At 37.9% G+C, this 22,256-nt stretch overlaps 1 protein-coding gene across 3 annotated transcripts in view; it reads right to left on the bottom strand.

The window, feature by feature from the left end:
• LOC125276803 (pro-neuregulin-3, membrane-bound isoform) overlaps window positions 1–22,256 on the bottom strand; it is a 363,293-nt gene that overhangs the window by 116,665 nt on the left and 224,372 nt on the right. For all 3 annotated transcript variants that reach the window (XM_048204653.1, XM_048204650.1, XM_048204651.1), the window contains exon 2: window positions 9,655–9,784. In XM_048204653.1, the coding sequence (XP_048060610.1) occupies window positions 9,655–9,784 (130 nt within the window). The remainder of the gene's footprint in view (window positions 1–9,654; window positions 9,785–22,256) is intronic.

Here is a 22,256-nt window from a genome sequence, read left to right as displayed (position 1 = left end):
TTTAACAAGTTTATTTTATTTGATCGTCACATAATGTTGTCGTCTGCCTCGCAAAGTTTGGAATTACTTAGATAAAAATGATCTTACAAAATGGAATTACTTTTGATCAAATTAATTAATGAAACCGAGTTATCATAATATCAACACCATAATGAGAAAGCACATGAAATCTAAATACCCGTCGAGTGAGGAAAGACAGCTGTCCATTAACGTTACTGCATTCACGACAGGTAAGCGCAACTGTAAGTTATCCCCGAGTGAGCCAAAATGATAACTTATCTGATATGGCGGGCCGGAAGGTCCAAAAATATGGCTACCGACTTGTCGCGGGAATTCACTATACAATTGCCAGTAGCCACTGAGTTTACCACTGATAGGCCGGCGGTGCATCTGCATACACACTCTCCTCACGCAGCGAACGACTCACTTTCCTCACGCAGCTGACCACTGACTCTTCTCAGCCGGCGACTCACTTTCCTCACGCAGCCGGCGAATCACTTTCCTCACGCAGCGGACGAATCACTTTCCTCACGCAGCCGGCGAATCACTTTCCTCACGCAGCCGGCGACTCACTTTCCTCACGCAGCGGACGAATCACTTTCCGCAGCCGGCGACTCACTTTCCGCAGCCGGCGAGTCACTTTCCGCAGCCGGCGAGTCACTTTCTGCAGCCGGCGACTCACTTTCCGCAGCCGGCGACTCACTTTCTGCAGCCGGCGACTCACTTTCCTCACGCAGCATTAACTCTCCTCACGTTTCTTTTCAAATACTGTGATGGTGCAATAACTAACTACATCTAGTAAAATTGATCATTTTTGTGTTGTAAATGTAATTTATTCTGAAGCAATATTCCCATCAGTGTTCTGTAAACTGTTACTGTTAAGATGTAAACTGTTAATCATCAGATTTGTATATGCCCCCTTAAAGGGATAGGTCAATCAAAAATAAAAATTCTGTCATCATTGACTTACCTTCTAGTTGTTCCGAACCTGTATGAGTTTCTTTCTTCTGTTGAACTAAAAATATATTTTGAATGTCAGTAAACAAACAGCTGACTGTAGCGAGTGACTTTCATAGTAGGAAAAAAAAAAAAAAAAAAAGGAAGTCACATCCTTTTTCTTTCTTCTGTTGAACTAAACTCATATAGGTTTGGAACAAACTAGACTGTAAGTCAATGATGACAGAATTATCATTTAGGTTTAACTGTCCCTTGGAATTGATTGTCATGGCATTTTTTTATTTATTTTTTTACCTTTATAAAAAGGTAATTTTCCCCTAACCTTGGCTATCAATCTCATGTTAATTAGAATAACTCACTCTAGGGCTTTTATTATTTTTTCCACGGCAGAGGAAACAGAATCTGCATCAGAAGTGGCATTTAGATGCATGTATAAAATTGAATATGAATGTGCAAAACAAGCATGAAAAACAGTTTAACAACTTTACAATAAAGATCTATAAAGCTTTTGCGGATTTTACAAATTATCTTTATACAATATATACAATATTCTGAAAAAGTGACATTTCCCTTTTTGCAAAGTTCAGATGTTGATAAAATATATAACTTTAACTAAAGATAAATTTTTGATTTGCAGCTGTCATGCTTAAACACTGGTTCTGCAGATTTTTGACATTTCAAATTTGCATTGTTTTTGTAACCATCACATTAGTTTATGGTATATGCTACTTTCATGTTTTTTTGTTTGTTTTGTTTTTAGTCAGCTTACAACAGATTCCTTATTTGATAACACCATTCAAAAGAGCATTCACTACAAATAACATTTTAAACAAGGCACCAACAGCTTGGGCCCCTAAACAGTGACTGTTTCACTGAGTCTAATGTGATGGTTGTATCTTTAGTTAAAGTTATATATTTTATCAACATTTGAACTTTGCAAAAAGGGAAATGTCACTTTTTCAGAATATTGTATATTAAAGATAATTTGTAAAATCCACAAAAGCTTTATAGATCTTTATTGTAAAGTTGTTAAACAGTGTTTTTCATGCTTGTTTTGCACATTCATATTCAATTTTATACATGCATCTAAATGCCACTTCTGATGCAGATTCTGTTTCCTCTGCCGTGGAAAAAATAACGGTAAAAGCCCTACAGTGAGTTAATCTAATTAACATGAGACTGATAGCCAAGGTTAGGGGAAAAGTACCTTTTTATAAAGGTAAAAAAAAAAAAATGCCATGACAATCAATTTCAAGGGATCGTTAAACCTGTGATAATTGATGATAATAATGATAATGATAATTCTGTCATCATTGACTTACAGTCTAGTTTGTTCCAAACCTATATGAGTTTAGTTCAACAGAAGAAAGAAAAAGGATGATATTTTGAAGAATGTCAGTAACCAGACAGTTGATGGTAGCCAGTGACTTCCATATATATTTTTTTTCCTACTATGAAAGTCACTCGCTACAGTCAGCTGTTTGTTTACTGACATTCAAAATATATTTTTAGTTCAACAGAAGAAAGAAACTCATACAGGTTCGGAACAACTAGAAGGTAAGTCAATGATGACAGAATTTTTATTTTTGATTGACCTATCCCTTTAAGGGGGCATATACAAATCTGATGATTAACAGTTTACATCTTAACAGTAACAGTTTACAGAACACTGATGGGAATATTGCTTCAGAATAAATTACATTTACAACACAAAAATGATCAATTTTACTAGATGTAGTTAGTTATTGCACCATCACAGTATTTGAAAAGAAACGTGAGGAGAGTTAATGCTGCGTGAGGAAAGTGAGTCGCCGGCTGCGGAAAGTGAGTCGCCGGCTGCGTGAGGAAAGTGAGTCGCCGGCTGCGGAAAGTGACTCGCCGGCTGCGGAAAGTGAGTCGCCGGCTGCGTGAGGAAAGTGATTCGTCCGCTGCGTGAGGAAAGTGATTCGTCCGCTGCGTGAGGAAAGTGAGTCGCCGGCTGCGTGAGGAAAGTGAGTCGCCGGCTGCGTGAGGAAAGTGAGTCGCCGGCTGCGTGAGGAAAGTGATTCGCCGGCTGCGTGAGGAAAGTGATCCGCTGCGTGAGGAAAGTGAGTCCGCTGCGTGAGGAAAGTGAGTCGCCGGCTGCGTGAGGAAAGTGATTCGTCCGCTGCGTGAGGAAAGTGATTCGTCCGCTGCGTGAGGAAAGTGAGTCGCCGGCTGCGTGAGGAAAGTGAGTCGCCGGCTGCGTGAGGAAAGTGATTCGTCCGCTGCGTGAGGAAAGTGAGTCGCCGGCTGCGTGAGGAAAGTGAGTCGCCGGCTGAGGAGAGTCAGTGGTCAGCTGCGTGAGGAAAGTGAGTCGTTCGCTGCGTGAGGAGAGTGTGTATGCAGATGCACCGCCGGCCTATCAGTGGTAAACTCAGTGGCTACTGGCAATTGTATAGTGAATTCCCGCGACAAGTCGGTAGCCATATTTTTGGACCTTCCGGCCCGCCATAATCTGATAGCAAAATGATTTTGAGACATATGATTCCTTTAAGTTTCGTCGAGGGAGATTCTATTTACGAACAGAAAACAAAGTGCTACTGTTAGAAACTTGGCTTAGCACACAGTTATGTAGGCTATTATTATCTTTGTGTCTCTGCAACGTCTGTCAGCACGGCTCGTTTTCTGACCCGCGCATGTGGATATTATTGTTTTTCTCAACATGAACATGTGAAACAATATAAACACAATAACCATATACTGACTCGAGTGTATTATGTACGTTTATTACAATAACTGGCGCTGTCTGCTTTATTAGTATTTTTCCCGCTCGCGCTGCTTGATATTAAATGTTTTTGTTCTTAATATTTTCTGTTTACACATATTGTTTAATGCTTTGAACTAAAAGAAAACCTTAAGATATAATGTAAGCTTGTTGTGTATATTGCCTAATCGTAAGCTTGTTCAGAAATGGTTACAAAATATTGATGAATATAAAACAATAGCGTCTTTCTCGTTTAACCTCATTTAAATAAACGAATATTCGAATATTCGTTTTTTACGAACCCAAGTATTCAAATACAATATTTTGGAAAAATGCCCATCCCTAATATTAATGTGATCAAATTGACCCCATATGGTGCTAATAGGTTTGTAATTTTATGGTGTATGTTGAATTTGTCAACTTGTGTCATGAGGTGCTCCAACAACTGCTAAAACACATTGTTGGGTTTCTGGGTTATGATGCACAACCATGCACACTATGTAATCACATTGCTGTAAGCCCTAACATCCTCCTGTTCCTGTATATTGTGGTTATAGACCAGATGTGGCAGCTCAACGAAAAATCCACACACTCTATGAATCTAGGTCAACAGACAAAAAGGGGTTGTTTTACTTGGTGCAGCCAAGGAAACAGGATTCTCTACCTGCCATGCCTCTTTTTCACACATGCACAAACACAGTTATTTTAATCATTTGTTATCCTCATAGTGAGCAGCATCAACCAGTCGCCATCTTGTCCCCATTTTAAAACAGTTGTGACTCTCCTTCTTTTTCCATCCATCTGCTAAACTCTGGCTAACCTCAAACACTCCTGTTTTGTCTGTGTTGTTAAGGTAGGCTAACTGAATAAATATATTTTTTAAAAAACCCATAAAACGTATAAAACGGTTTAATAAAAATAATGCAAAATGATTTAGCGGACTCTTTAGCTTCAATTTCTTTCAAATCTTTGCAACATTAATTTATTATGGTAAATAAAAAATGAAATAAAATATAGTTTGATTTGAATTGTCACTTTCCTCAGTGAGGGTCCAACCATAATTGTTTTCCCCAATTCAGTGTAGACCAGTAGATCTCAACATTTTTGGCTTCAAGGCCCTCCCTCCAAATCTCTATGGCATAACTAGAAAGATGTATATTCATTATAAGATAACAAAATAATAATAAATATCTTTATTTGTAGGTGTTTTAGCTTATTTTCATGCTTATTGTGTCTTTTTAAATCATTTTAAGTCATCTTGAGGCCCCCTTGGATGTTTGTTGAGACCTCCTGTTTGAGAACCACTGATTTAGACTGTATTAAGTCAAGTTAAGTCACCTTTATTTATATAGCACTTTTTACAATGCAGATTGCATCAAAGCAGCTTTACAGTGATAACAGGAAAATAATTTTGACTACGCAGCAGCTCTAGAAGAAAATGGTGTCATTGTCCAGCTTAAGTCATTTCAGCACTGATTCATTCTATTTAAAAATCATTAGTTATTATTTTAGTTAATTTATCTGTTCAGCAGCTCTGGAGAAAACAGTGATGTCATCGTCCAGCTCAGTTCAATTTGCATACAATGGTGTCAATGGAGGCAGATCAAAACCATTGTTGAATATCAAGTGTCTCCAACTAAGCAAGCCAGAGGCGACAGCGGCAAAGAACCCAAATTCCATCAGGTGACAAAAATGAAGAAAAAAAAACAAAAAAAAAAAACAGGCTCTGTCAGGGGGCCAGTTCTCCTCTGGCCAACAACGAACAGTGCATGATTATGATTCAGGCAGCGTTACGGGTCATAAGTCCGATTGGGATCGGAACATCAAAATATTTAATCCAGTTCCAACTGGTTGAAGATCGATTCATCACGCCGGTATGGAAACGGTTTTGTTGAGGACCTGTGGTGCGACTGGCTGTCATGTTGATGAGGCCTTCACATATTATGTAGCAATTCCAAAAAAAATCTTATGAAGTTACCATTCAAGTGCAGAGTAACATGTCCCATACTCACCAACCACTTTTAACTTGAATTTTATGCTTGGTGGGTGTTAATTTTGGACCCTGGCTCTATGCCAGTTGTATCAGCCAGTTGTATGGCCAGTTGTATCATAGACTCAGGCTATGTCAACACGAAGCCGGAGCTTACCCTAAACCGATGTTTTTTTCCCCTCGTCTCAAAAAATATCTGCGTCCATACGAAACCACTAAAACGACTCAAAATGATGTAGTATACATACCAGACCATTATGTGGCGCTGTAATTCTGCCACAGAGGTGCACGTAAAGCAGCGAACAAGACTTGGAGCATGCGCATAAACCTTGCATGCTGTATACAAACTATAGTAAAGCTTAGAAATAACGCTTTATTTTGGCTCAGTAGCTTCTGCAGCACCAACACAAGCATCTAGAGCAGTGGTTCTCAAACTTTTTTCCCAGTGGGCCGCACAATGGTCCAAGTGCAAGTCTCACGGTCCGCATATAATTTACATATGACGTCACCAATGCAAACTAATCAGATTTAATGTTATGGTATTAGCAGATAATACTATTATTATACCAAGATGTTGCACACAATAAATAACAAATAAAAACTAACTTACTGACATTAGCTTTACAATAATAATCAGTAATGCTCAATGAACACACAAACTGTATATACAATCACTTTAAGTTGCTATTTAATTCTGTATGACTTTATGACTCTCTTCAACATCATCGCAATAGTCACCAAACAATCACATAAATGCCTTAATAAGCAAATGTTACTCAGCTCTTTTTACAAACAACACTGAGCGCATTGTAATTACAATCTCTGACGATATCAAGCATTCTGTCATGTCGCAATCCATCGCGCAGCATCGGATCCGCGAGCGCGCGCAGAGTTGGGCTCATCCAGCCGCGGGTGCGCTGATGCGGTTATTTTACTGATTTAAAATACATCAAACAAACACAAACACATCGGTCTTTTGAAATTGTAGGTTTTGCTTGTCAAGTACTTTACTACAGAGCAAACAGGAAGGCTGCCCATCTCGCTCATTAACAGCAAACTGATTCTTCCATTCTTCTTACCTTTGCTGCTGATGCTGCGACTCTTCTTGTTTGCATGTGTTCCTTCATTTTATCTTCCACATTTAGTTTTTCTCCTTTAATAACAAATTTGACAATTTTGAGGCTTGAATTTACAAAATTAATGGCTACTGTTTGAATTCTTCCTAAGCGCGCACTTGTGTTTGTTTCGTTAACTGAGTGATTGCGTCATTAGCCTACATTGCCTGATGTCTGAAAATAATAAATGCTCACCAAAATTATTTTATATGACAAATAAAGCATTATAGCTCATTTATATTTTTTTAATAATTCACTTTAATTTAAATTTTAAAACAAAGATAAATTGTATGCTAATTTTTATTATTATTATTATTATTATTGTGGTCGGCATATCGCGGGCCGCATTTACATTTGTGCCGGGCCGCAGGTTGAGAACCACTGCTCCACACCCATTCAAACGCTTACTGCGCGTGAAGTGTCGCGTCGCGCACGGTCGCGCATGACTCGTTGTCATGGCAACTGAATCATGGAGGAAAACTTTAAATATCTCGCCTTCGCTTTAATTTCGGACCATCTCCAAAAAGACATTAAACACTAAACAAATGATTTTGACATGCGTTTATCAAAGTAGGAAATCCAGATTTTTAATCCCTTACAATTACTGCTGTTGAAATACGAAATGGAGGCGGGTCCGGATTGAATTCCCTCCGGGTCCGGATCCGGACCGGAGTCCGGACTTTGAGAAGTGCTGATCTAGAGTCTGCTATTGCTGTTGTTGTTGCTGTTTTGTGCTGTTAGCGGCGTCTGACTAGGGTCGACATGTGGGGTGATGACATCATCGTTTCAGAAAATATACGGATAGGCTGTCCACACGAAAACGCAAAGACGGCGTTTTCAGATTTATCCACTCTGGGACCTGGTTTCAAAAAATAGCGGTTTCACCTTTCAAAAACGCCGGATCCGTGTGGACGAAACGTCTATCTGATACAAAATTTGTGCGTTTTCACAAAAACTCATCTCCGTGTGGACGGGGCCTCATACATGGTTGGAGCAAACTGTCTGTCCATGGTACTTAGCTTAGCTTTTAGATCTTTGAACACAATGGTACTCTTACAGTGATAGCACTTTAGTAAATTGGTGAGTGAAAGTGACAGGTTGCCTAGTTCAAACATAATGCTTTGTGCTCAATGAGAGCCAGTAAATGTAAAATGCAACATATAACCATCTAATGTAAAATGCATAACGGGTTATAGAAATTTGATTCTTGATGCAGCTCTGCATATCTAATTTTAATAATAAAAACAAACAAACAAACAAACAACAAAAACTACATTGCCGCATTGTGCTAGAGCAGGGATGGGCAACTCCAGTCCTGGAGGGCCAGTGTCCTGCAGAGTTTATCTCCATCCCTGATAAAAACTCACTTGCCTATAGCTTTCTACTAATTCTGAAGACCTTCATTAGCTGGTTCAGGTGTGTTTGATTAGGGTTGGAGCTAAACTCTGCTGGACAGTGGCCCTCCAGGACTGAAGTTGCCCATCCCTGTGCTAGAGGATCAGGGCAGGGCAGGGCAGGGCAGGGCAGGGCAGTCAGGATTTTTATTTAGATATAATGACTAAATGGAACATAGGCCATTATTCAATCATTATATCTATAAAAATCAGGATGCACTTACCAAACACCATTAAATCTATTAATAAAATAATAAGACACACTTTGGCTGAAGTAGATGCATTCACTGGAAAAAAAATGTTTAACGATGGTCTGGAGGAAACCAGTATAGTGTCTCAAAAAACACATCTAAAGCAGCACAAGGCTTCAGTGCTGTTCATTAAGACTCCAAACAATTCTTATAGCACAACTCAAGGCTAAAAGCCCAGTTCTATACAACCGTAAACAAGTCATGCATGTAAAATACTTGAAATATCAACAAAGAGTGGCATTCAGTACAAACTATACAGTGTACTTTGCTTTATGTGGATGATCAAAATGCCTTGAAATGTGCTGCAATGCAAATGGATTTAGTAGCTTTATCCTTTCTATAGAATCCACATTTTCCAGTGAATTGATCTTTTGAGAGCATCACAACCTTGCTTTGAGGACCAGACAGATGCATGGATGTCATTGGCTTTAAGTTGGGAGGGAAGAGTGTTCTGGGAATTAATCAGAGCCAGAACATTTGAACTAGCTAAGCTTCAGTCAAATAAATGGGCCACCTAAAACAACACCACCAATTACCACTGATTAAAATGAGGACACTTGGCTTCTGCTCCTTCTTGGCTCTTCAGTTTCAAACATGCAATGTCTCTGTGTTCCATTAGGCAAATGAGGAAAAGACTGCTCATGCAAAACCTACGGCAGTGAACCCTCACATCCAGGAGATGTTATTTGAAATGGTGCTCATGCTTCGTACAAAAGGTGAACACGTCAGTGTCAGAAATTCTCTGCCTCCATTTTGTGAATCCTATTTTCAACCTTGGAAAAAAAAAGCCCACAGAGCCGAAACAAGCCTCTAATGAACTTCTGCAAAGTGCCACTTTTAATTAGCAGAGAAGGGACCTTAGACAGCTCTCAGGCTATGACAAAGCTGTCATCGTTAGCATGACTAAGAGCTTCATGCAACAGTGAGAGTCCCAGAGAGGAGGGCAATGAGACACGAGAGTAGAAAAAGGATGCGGAAGAGGAGAGAGAGAGAAAGGAACGGGTGAAACGAAAACGAGAGAGGGGGAGAGAGAGAGAGAGAGAGAGAGAGAGATTTACTGACAGATATTTCCAGAAGGATCATTCCCTCAGAAAATGGGACATGGAATTGTCATCGGTGTGAAACCGTAGAGCCTCCCATCCATAGTGATTCCATTTATTTCCTGAGTTAACAGTAGACCGAACCTTTCCCTCCAATGCAGAAACAGGAAGTGCAGTCATACCTGCAGTGTTTGTGTGGGCCGCTCAGGGTCTCGATGACAAAGCACTCCCCGTCATTCAGGCAATAGGCCAGGTCTTTCTCCTGACACGGCTTGAAATGCTCTGATTTCAAAGGCGGAAGAGTTGGTGATGCTAAAGGATAAAGAAGAAAAGGAAAATTATGTCATGTAACAGACAAATATGAGCTAGGTGAGTAAAAGGTTAGGCGAGCGAGTCAAAAAAAGTGACTAAATGTCATAATTTGGAGGATAATGCACATATTTTTTATTATTAATTAAAGGCATAATACACAGCCTCTCATTTCAAACCTATGACTTTCTTCTACAGAACACAAAAGATGATATTTTTTAAAAATGCCTCAGTGATTTTGTGTTGGACCCCACTGACTTTCATTTTATATGGACAAAAACAGTTAAACATACCGTTAAACACCCTGATATCCCCTCTGTCTTATAACCCCCCCAAAAAACCCACTTTGAAGCAATATTAAAGATAACCAGATAACCACCAGATAATGCAAGAGGCCTCATCCATACCTCTCTGAAACAAGCAACCGAATTCACCTTACAATGCCGACTACAGCTTGTTATAGCTGACAGGGATGGACCTGTTGTACAGTGTGCATGAATTTGGTTTGCTCCTGATCCATTACTGAAGGATGATAGATGAGAACAATGAAGTAATCACTCTCTCTGGCTTCTTAGAATTAATACAGGAGTCTACTATTTGGGGAAAAAAGACTTTATTGTGATTAATGATGTTAAGTTTACGTTGCTAAAGCCAACATAATAAGGTAACCTTGCACTTATTACAGTCCTCACAACGTGTGCAGGTGTACCTGCTGAAAACCTGTAAACAGAACTAAGAATATGTCTGAGAGTCTTTGACTGACGTTAGTATTTTAAAAACACCGGAAATAAAGAACATTTGAATGGTTGCTATGGTTAGAGACCATAAAGTGAGAGGAGGAGGACACTGTATGTTTAGGTGGACAAAGGTCTCATATAACGAACAAACAAGATTTACCAAAACTTACCAAAAGAACATGGTCAATTACACTAAATAATTTTCTATCTGGAAAATATATTATGTACAATGTGTTATGCGCAAGGTCCAATTTCCATTTCAATGAACTCCTCAGTTAAACTGCTTAAATTTTTAAAACTGATTTGAACAAAAAATTCCAGGTTTCATAATTTTCAATATCAGCACATAACAAATGCATAAACCCAACCTACCACTACTGTAAGTATATTCATCTTTATTCACATACATACAGTACACTCACAATCAGCACTATATATTAGTAAATCTCAACTGCTTGATTGTTTATATCACTGCAAAATGTAAACTATAATATTGCCCAGTGATATATTTAAAGTTGGATATATAATATGTCCAGTTTTACCCTCATACAGTACACTGACAAAACAATATAAACTATAAAGCAAATCTCAACTGCTATCTATCGTTGTGAAACCCAGAAATATATCTAAAATTGCATATATAGTACATCAAACTTTATCCGCATACCCAGTGTACTCTTGTAAAGCAATTTACTGTATACCAAACAGCAAATCTCAACTGTTCAATTGTTTATATAGACATAAAACGTAAACTATATTATCACCCGGCTGTATTCTGCTAAATGCGAGACATCAAGATATTAACATATAATAAACATCAACATCATGATTTTCTGTAAAGCTGCCTTGAAACTGTGTATTGTGAAAAGTGCTATATACATAAACCTGACTTATTTCTTTTCATTCATTCAAATTACACTTGTATGTGTCAATTAAACAAATTAATTACAAGATATCAATATTTGGTTAGAAAGCCTCCAATTGCAGATAATGACTGCAGAGTAGGAAAAAACGTCAACGTTGAAGATTGAATTGCTTATTATGGAACTTATTCATGGGTCAAGGAGCATGATTAATTGCATTTTTATATAAGTGTAATATATAAATAAACAGTTAACAAAATTAATGTTAATTTTGCATGATTCTTCCAATAATTTGTATGAGTATCAGCTGTGGGTGATGACATATTCATGCTTATTTTTTTTTTTCAAAATATCACCAGTTCTTCTGAGGCTAATTTGGCATGCGTTCAGGCCGCCAGGTAATAGAACGCCCCAGAGGAGGATCTTAGAACCTTAATAAATATAACTATAAATGTTTTTTAATACAAACTCAATTCATTTTCCAATAATAGCATCTGGGTGCATTGCCAGACCTTTTGACAAACTGCTGTCGAAATCAATGCAAAGCACTTGTGCTTTGTGTTCAAAGCAAAAAGGGTTGTGCAGTGGACAAGATCTCTATTAGTCATCCTTCAGAACACTGATGATATTGATAACAGCTTAGTAGTCCATCAGCTTCATTACTGAGTCCTTTCCTTGGGATTCACAGGGGCTGGTTTTTTTCCAGACTGTCAGTTTCCTCTGTCAGGAGGTGAGATAGGGCCAAGTGTCTAAGAGATTGGAGATGTACTCAGACCCTGACATCCCCTCTGTCTTAGTTTGTTTCCGTGGGACGAGGCAGGTGTGGGGTGTTAAGGGATGGGATTCCCTAGGGCCAAGAACTGATGCCGTCTCTCAGATGTGACATCCCCCCAGAGTGCCTGGCGGCTTGACATACAGTGAAGGTCACAGAGAATCGATTAGCTCAGAAACAGCAATACAGAGAGCAGAGGGGACAGACAGTAGTGTGGACAACACTCTCATAGTTAGCTGATGATTTATGTGTCTCACTAAAACTTAAAAAGCTTAAAGGGATAGTTCACCCAAAAATCTAAATTCGGTCATCATTTACACACCCTCAAGTCGTTCCAAACCGGTATGCATTCCTTTCATCTGCTGAACACAAAAGAAGCTATTTTGAAGTATGTTGATAATAAAACAGCTTTGGTTCCCATTGAATTCTATTGTATTTTTTTGTCCACACAATGGAAGTCAACAGTCAAACTGTTTAGCTAACATTTTCATACAGGTTTGGAACATGAGGGTGAGTAAATGAAGACTTATGCCCATAACACTGCATAAGCCGGCAGATCGCGGCTAAAGGTGTTTATATGAAGAGCATAATCACAGTAACAGGCAATCTAGGTGATGAGCGGATTTTGTTTAAACCATTTAAGATCTTTACCAGCTCCAAGAACACCATTTGAAGCATTTAAAAGGCATTTAATTAAGAAATTAAGAATAATCGTCATTAGAACTTGTGTAAATGCAGTTTTAGGCTTTGAAAAACAACAGACTACAACAAGTATTCTGTAAGGACATATTATCCATGATTCTGTTTCAGTGTCCAGTGCTTTGTAAAGCCGAGCCACTAGATCTTCCCGTTCTGTCAACAAATGCATCAAAGCTTGTGATATGAGAGAAGCAAGTCAACAAAATAGCTGCTTATCTATGAATACTCATATCTGGCCAAATGTCAAATCTCTGATGGAGCTTCAGCAATCCAGCAGCGGCGATTCACTGATACAAATCTTTTCAAAAAAAGATCACAGTTTACAAGCTGAGGCTTCAATCATTTGTTTTATCATAGACGTGATGTAGTCAATAGCTAAGCTCCACTGGCCTTGTCCTCATAGATTTGAATTTCCTCATTACAGAGCACTTGTTGTTGGCTAGAAATGTCAGACAATACTGACAATCTCTCTCTGGCTGTCTTACTATCTCACCCATCTCTCTCCCTCCATTTCTTATCTAAATGCAGAGGTCAATGACAATTTCCTGTAACTGAAAGAAGACCACCTTTCATGCCATAGTTCACCAGGCTACTCTGTGCTCGTGGTCCCTCTGTTGGCTGACAAGCTCAGGGCTTTCTTTCTCTGGCCAGTCATTTACAACAGCCCTGAAGTCCCACTGTAGCACAATGTTATGGTCTACAGCCATGCCAAGGTGCAAGTACAGAGCAAAGCCAATAGGGAAAAACACAGGGAATAAGTGACAAGAATGATGGATGTAACCAGAGGAAGAGGTATTCAGTGGAAAACAATACAGCAAGCAATGGAACCTGGGAACATGTTTTCCATTAGGAAAGAAAAATCATAAATGAGATCTCTTTAATATATTTTTCTCCGAGATGGCAATGAGATTAAATGGAGACTTTTGCTTCTCCTGTCCCTCAGAGAAAACTTACTTGTAACAACAACTATTATTATTACTATTATTATTAATCTCACTTGTTTCTTGGTTTCAGAAGAGCAATATTTCAACTGTTGTCAGATTTTCCAAGATCCCGAAGTTAGATCCCTAAGATCCCAAAAGTTAGAGATTTTAATACCATCTCAAACATGCATAATCACATTCTTTCAAAACCAATTTATTCTGTAATATCCAGAATATCCTCACCAGGGGGGCACTAGGTGGTGCTAGGGGGTTTGTAAAATATAAGGAAAATTATGTTAAAGAGATAGTTCACTCAAAAATGAAAATTATTCCATGATTTACTCACCCTCAAGCCATCCTAGGTTCTTTCAGATGAACATAATTGGAGATATATAACACGTAGTACATCATGGCATTGTGTACTACGTCAGGGGAAGTTAACGCTTTTTGAACGTACGTCAAATGTGTATGGCTGTCGCGCTGGAAGCTCGTTATTTTACTTTATAACATTTTAAATAAGGATACTTGTGTTACACAAACGCATCAGTTTGCTTCAGAAGGCCTTTCTTAACCCCCTGGAGTCATATGGATTAATTTTTTTGTCTTCAGAATTTGGGCTCCCATTCACAACCATTATAAACATTGGAGGATTAAAGGCAGGAACACACCAAGCCGGCGACAAAAGCAGCCTGCAGGGTTGGCTCACGTTGGCAGCGTCTGGGTCCAAAGTTGCTCTGACACACCAAACCAACGCTCGACGGCCAAGTAGCACATCTGTTCTGCGCCTGTGTAAGAAATGCCTTTCCGTACCAGCAGGTGGCAGAAGCTGAACAGCCAATCAGAATGATCAGATGCCCCGATGGACCGTCGAGCTCCGATGCCGATTCAACATGTCGAATCGGCCGAAAGAAAGCCAAGGAAGACCTACTTCAGCCGACGGTGTGGAACACACTTAGTCGGCCAACGAACAAAAACTTTGTGTGTTCCTGCCTTAAGAATATTTTTAAATATATATTGTCTGAAAAAAAAAAAAGTCATATACACCTAGGATGGCTTGAGGATGAGTAAATCATTTTTGGGTGAACTATTCCTTTAATATGCACTTAATAATGAAATACAATTAACATATTTGATAATATTTATAATTAATTTTGCTTTCTAAAGACAGAAATGATAACTATGCTATTCAATAGACAACATAATTTTTTATCAGTAAGAAGAAAACAAATTGCATGCAAATAAATATTTATTTATTCATATATATATATATATATATATATATATATATATATATATATATATATATATATAGTAAAATATTATATTTATTGTACTATGTATTATATTTATTAAATACATATTTTTTATTTATTAAATATTTATTAAAAAAGCAGTAGCTTCCATGTAAAATGATCCTCTCCCTGTTACCAGAGATATGCATGAATGCATGTTCTGCCTTATCCTGTACAGTACCTGTATGATAGCCACACCCAGGAGCCTGATACGCATATCAGCACACAGTATGATGTAGGACTGATGATAGCGGCCTCACTCTGAGTTACTTAATAAAGATAGCAAGTCTCCTTCACTCCCTCCTCTTATGCAACATCATTTATGTGGACAATAAAATCTGTTAAGCTCCCAGCATCCTATCAGGCATAAAGGCTGACCACAGCCAGTGTGGTACATATGTATCACGGTGTATTCATGTCTGCGTGTGTAGCCCTGTGGTGAAGCACACTTCTTCCTGCTTTATATTCCGATCAATTGCAGTCACGCAGTGGAGTAAAGGCAATCGATAGACGGCATGCAGGCAAAGCTGATACACCAAAGGATACAGAGCTATGTATACAGAGCACAGTTAACCAACAGAGAGACAGTGAAAGAGAGAAAAGGACAGAGGAAATGCATTATATTCCTGAAAATTATGGCTTCAAATGTGATTTGGTTTCAAGAAATATAGTGATTATTTTTGTTATGAACCACAATGTGATCATGCATACATCTCATGTTGTTGCCACAAAAACACATTGAAACCACAACAGTGTCTGCAAAAATTACAAAATTAGCAAGCAATGACTTGTCCTTTTTCCCCAATCCTGCACAATGGAAACTTAGTTACCTTTTAAGCGAGTACAAAAAATGACTATAGACTCAAATCTCTTTTTTGTGACAATCCTATTCAACATAAATATTATATTATTTTAAAATAATACTATTTATTTATTTATTATCTCTCAATCCTTTACTTTTATCTTTAGTAAGGGAGAGTGACCTTGTAAAAACCACACAAGGTCATATCATTATTCTGATTTTACTTCAATTAATTGTGCAGCCTTAATTACACTAATGATTTATAGTACATATTTTTCCAATTCTAATTTCAAATTTGATCAATGTTAATACACTAATCAATATTAGTGTGTCAAGTTGCTATGCTGCCTGGAAACTGCAAACAACCTACAGTAACTGTCTAATCGCAGATAATTCTGATCATACACTATTTATTTCAAGATAGGTTTCTGTTATCTACTGTTGTTGCCGGCGTTTTAAGTAAAACTATAACCCACCCGAGTCTGTGAATTACAGTACAGTGATTTTATCATGTTTTGTGTCTAATAATAGCACCCCTATCCGTCATAAAATCACTGTATAATGCAAAGCCTCTTGTGGCTTATTGCTTCAACATCACCCAGTGCCTAGAAATGGCGTCTATCTCCTCCGCACACACACACACACACACACACACACACTCACAATGGCTGCTGTGAGTCGGGTGTGTGCTGTGCACTGCTGCATTGCAGATGTTTGGAATGGCAGTGGAAGTCTCTGCTGTGACGAGGACTTCAACATGTGCTGATTAAACCGACAAACGTCTCACATGACACGTGGAGCGTCTGCACGACTGAAAGAGAGAACTCTTATGTGAGGAAAATTAGCCGCTGCTAATGTGATCTTTTATAACATAAAGAGTCTTATGTTACTTTGGCTGGCATCTCAATAGCTTCAGCCATCAGCTCTTTGTGGGCAGACAGTCTTATGTGTCCAGCTGCTTTTGGACAAGAAAATGGATCTCTCTGTGCATTATGAAAACACCCTTTTTTCACAGTGTATCTCAAATGCCTGCTCTCTCTCTTTCTCTAGCTCTCCAGAACTCAGAGCTGGCGTTTGTCCAGTCTAAACATTACCCTCTTTTCATACATTCTATCCTCTATCACTCGCTCTCTGTCCATTCATCCATCCATGCCATGCTCTCCTGGCCCTGGTCCAGTTCTAACAGCGTGTTCTGTCTCGATTAGCATTTGGGGTAAATATCCACAACTCCAGTCCCACAGCTAAAGAGCATTAGCCTCTTTAACAAACAAACATGCCAGACAGCACTCATCTATAGGTGCCAGGATGAAAGCAAAGCTGTTGGGACCTCAACCTTTCAGTCCTCTTTCTCTCTCTCTCGCTGTCCCACTTACAGTGGTTCTGTCTATTTTATGTGCTGGCTTTGTCACACTTGGCTTTCATCATAAAGCATAGAATTAGACAACCTCTCATGAGAAAAGCTTGACTATACATTTTTGGGAAATCTGAATTATGTAGCTCCAGGTATAAATCGCTGTAGTTTCCAGGTAAAATATTTACTAGAAGTGTGTTATCGGATTTAAAAAGCTGAACCTCCAAACCTTCCATTGACTTGACCATACAGTAGCAGAGAAAAGTGATGTCCGGAGTGGATATTTGTACAATATTTGCTTTTTATGACACTTCAGGTTCTATTAAACAATCAAAATATGAGGAGTATGTTATATTGGGAAGAAGAATACACTAAACTTTGCTGTATTATGCAAAAAAGGCATAGAAAAACAAAAAGCCAACAGGAAATGAAGCATACATTGACTACAATATAATCAGTCATTAAGGGTTAGTTCAGCTAAAAATGAAAATTCTGTCATTAATTATGTTGTTCCAAACCCGTAAGACTTTTGTTCATCTTCGGAACACAAATGAAGATCTTTTTAATGAAATCTGACAGCATTCCGTCCCTCCATAGACTGCCTTCACAACATGAACTTTGACGCTTCAAAAAGTTCATAAAGAGACGTTACACAGCACGTTTGAGCTTCTGGAAGAGGTTTGTTCTCGCGTGTCATTCAGGTTCAATTTAGCTTCTGCTTATGTTCGTTGATCAATGTTTATATATGAGAGAAAGCCTAAATTAATTCTGTTCATCATAAAAAGCAATTGAGTCTCTTCAGAAAATTTGAACTAAACAACTCAATTCATATGGATTTAGTCAAACTCTATGAATTTTTTGAAGCATCAACGTTAATTGTGTAGGCAGTCTATGGAGGGACAGAAAGCGTTCAGATTTCATCAAGATCTTCATTTGATCAGATCTTCATTTGCGTTCCGAAGATGAACAAAAGTCTTACGGGTGTGGAACGGCATGAGGGTGAGTAATTAATGACAGAATTTTCATTTTTGGATGAACTTAACCCTTTAAGTTCTTCCCATAGTTGAGCTTCATTGAGCTGCATGACTTATCACAATTTAGGTTTATAATTTTCCAATGGTTTTCAGTGGCTTTAAGGTCAGGGGACTGAGGAGGCCACTTTGATGCATGCGCGGTGTGTTTGGGTTCATTATCATGTTGGAAATACACAGTTGCTCTCCAAACAGATCCTCTAAACTTGGCTACATTGTGTTCAGCAGAATCTTCAAGTACTGGTCTAAGTGCCAGCGACTTTGTAGATCCTTCCAACACCTGCCGCAAACATGCATCCCCAATACCATTATGTTTCCCCTGCTGCGCTTAATGGCACCACGCATGCATTTGGTATTAAAACACTCCAGTGGTCTCCTACGAACATACCTGACACCATCCAGTGCTAGGTTGTTAAATTTTCACTCATCAGACTGCAGAACACTCCAGTCCTTACATTTTCTGGCAAATGCAAGGTGTTTTTTTTTTTTTTTTTGCAGTAGATAAAATGAATAAATGGTTTCTTTACTGGTACACAACCTCTCAATACAGCCTCTTGTAGCTGTTGGCTCACAGTTCAAGATGAAATTGGAGGTTGGGGGTCTCATCCAGGTCTTTAGAAGATGTTTTGAGGTGGTCCCACATTCAGGTGATTTTTATCCTCCTGTCAAAATGTTTACTAGTCTTCCATGACCAGCCATAGCACTTTACATTCTGCATGGCAGTGGTCTCACTGTGCTTTGGACATTGTGACCATTTACATCATGCACATGAGCAATATCCAAAACCGACTGACCAGATTTAGCCATTTTAACAATTTCCCACTTGGTTACAGAGGACAGCTCATTCCATCTGGCCATTTTCACTAAAACCCACAGAATAACATCTAATAATATAGCTAATTACACTACCTTTCAAAAGTTTTTGGTTGGTGATGTTTTAATGTTTTTGAAAGAACCTCACCACAACTGCATTTATTTGATCAAAAACAGTAAAATTGTTCTATAACATTTTCTATAAATTTAAAAGCTGAATTTTTAGCATTATTACTCCAGTCTTCAGTGTCACATGATCCTTCAGAAATCATTCTAATAACAGTTCTTGTTATTATTATCAATGTTAAAAACAGTCGTGCTGCTTCTGTTTTTGTCGAAACCGTGATACATTTTTTAGTATTATTTGATGAATAGAAAGTTGATGAAAAGAACAGCATTTATTTGAAATAGAAATCTTTTGTAACATTATAAATGTCTTTACATTATATACTGTCAGTTTTGATCAATATAATGAACATTTGATGAATGCAATTATTCATTAAAAAAAACTAAATTTTGAGCGGTAATGCAAGTAGATTTTAATTAGACCCAACTTAATTGTATATACTGTACATGTATTCAGACATTCAATTAAGAAACCTTATCGATTTGTACTGTACCTGCAGCAATGTATGGACAAACCAATGCATAGTCATGTTTTCCCCACGAGACCAGGTACAAATTATAATAAATGCACAAATACACACACACACCACATGTGCTCTTTGTTGGGCTGACTAAGCAATCCTGGACACAAAAATGGTGTCTGAATCCAGAGAAATCCTGGCCGTTATTTCAGGAGTAGGACAGAATTAGGACCTCAGGCCCTGTGCCCTTATATAAACCTAAATGTGTAATTCATCTCCTCCCTGAAAGAGGACGACATCACCTTTCATTTGAAGAGCGCGGTAAGTGGTGCTTGTGACTAATGCTGAGATACTGTTGTGATAAACACAGTTGTAAGTGAAGAGCAAACCAAACTGTACACCTCTGAAAGAAAATGTCCTATCTCTGGAGTATGATGTGTGCTCTCTAAATGTCACACTGTGTGCTCTGTGCACACAGAGACAGGTGGCACTGAAAATGATTTGCTTTGTGAGGGAAACTGGGAGCTTTTAAAGGAGAAACACTCCTGATAATTAAACCACAGATTGTTGGATAAAGTGCATTCTGAGAGCATCAAATATTCTCTACTATCCAATAATGTGAATTTCCACTGTGCATTACACCAAACAGTTAATCAAGACAAAACATTAAAATAGTGAATTGTATGCCAGCTGTAATTTCACCCTCCCCAAAAGATAATTTTCCTTGTTAAGAGTCAATATAATGTCACATGTTTATTTGTTTGTGCCAACTGGATAGCATTACTTTTAATGCTTGCTGCAATTTACAATTAGCATCACCTTCAGTACTGGTGTTAAAGATTACTATTCATGCTATTTTACTGATCCCCCAATAGACATCAACTTATTCTACTTACCCTACCACCTAACCCTAACCTAACAGTCTACTAATACTCTATTGAGAGTTAGATGACATGTAGTTGACAAGTTACTTATAGTTAGCAGAATGTCTAAAGTGGACAGTCGAAATAAATTGTAACCCAATATTGTGAATATTATTAGAGTTTAAAGGTGCCATTGAACGTTTTTTTACAAGATGTAATATAAGTCTAAGGTGTCCCCTGAATGTGTTTGTGAAGTTTCAGCTCAAAATACCCCATAGATTTTTTTTAATAACTTTTTTTAACTGCCTATTTTGGGGCATAATTAGAAATGCACTGCTTGCCTTAAACAGCATAAACAAAGTTCAAAATGGATCTTTACAAAATGTTCGTCATGCATGCTGCATGCATACATCAGATCATGTGAGTATAGTATTTATGTGGATGTTTACATTTGATTCAGAATGAGTTTGGAGGCTGTGCTCCGTGGCTAACGGGCTAAAGCTAACATTACACACTGTTGGAGAGATTTATAAAGAATGAAGTTGTGTTTATGAATTATATAGACTGCAAGTGTTTAAAAATGAAAATAGCGACAGCTCTTGTCTCCGTGAATACAGTAATAAACGATGGTAACTTTAATAGTACATTAGCAACATGCTGAAGAAACATTTAGAAAGACAATTTACAAATATCACTAAAAATATCATGTTATCATGGATCATGTCAGTTATTATTGCTCCATCTGCCATTTTTCGCTATTGTCCTTGCTTGCTTACCTAGTCTGATGATTCAGCTGTGCACAGATCCAGACGTTAATACTGCCTGCCCTTGTCTAATGCCTTGAACATGGGCTGGCATATGCAAATATTGGGGGCGTACATATTAATGATCCCGACTGTTACGTAACAGTCGGTGTTATGTTGAGATTCGGCTGTTTTTCTGAGGTCTTTTAAACAAATGAGATTTATATAAGAAGGCGGAAACAATGGAGTTTGAAACTCAGTGTATGACTTTTCCATGTACTGAACTCTTGTTATTCATTAAAATTTCATCAGACATTACCCCAGTTTTTATTGTCACATGATCCTTCAGAATAATTATAATATATTCAAGAAACATATATATATATATATATATATATATATATATATATATATATATATATATATATATATATATATATATATATATATATATATATATATATATTTTTTTTTTGTAATTTCAGAAAAACTTGCACTTGTTCACTCATAATGCATTGATGAGCAATCATTAAAAGTTCAACATCACCTCCATGAGTCATGAGTTCTCAGAAACCCTGTCAATACTCCATTTACTGGAATCTCTCACTAAACGCAACATTGATTATTCAGACAGATGCCTGGTTGGGGGTGATAATTCACTTCTTTCCAAACATTGAGGTTGAGACTTACTCCCAAACAACCACTCAACCACACAAAAACGCCTTTACTAATATTAATCATTATCATAAATTCACAGTAATTTATAATATTGGCTCTAGAGTGTTTGAATACTAGTTGATTTTACACAACCTATGAAAACTGGGTAAGCGTCCAGATGTTTTTATGATGTTTATTTTAGGATCAATATTTGAGTTCGTTTGATGGCATTTTTTATACAGGACAGATTGATCCGTTGTGAATCTTCTCTCTAGAGAAACACACAGACTCCCTTTTATCAGACTGAAAGACATCAGAGTGTCAGTATCTGTGTAAGAGCAG

Source organism: Megalobrama amblycephala, linkage group LG10, assembly GCF_018812025.1.
Source record: "Megalobrama amblycephala isolate DHTTF-2021 linkage group LG10, ASM1881202v1, whole genome shotgun sequence".
NCBI lineage: Eukaryota > Metazoa > Chordata > Actinopteri > Cypriniformes > Xenocyprididae > Megalobrama > Megalobrama amblycephala.
Note: the sequence above shows the minus strand (reverse complement) of the source record. Positions and strands in the feature narration are given on the sequence as shown.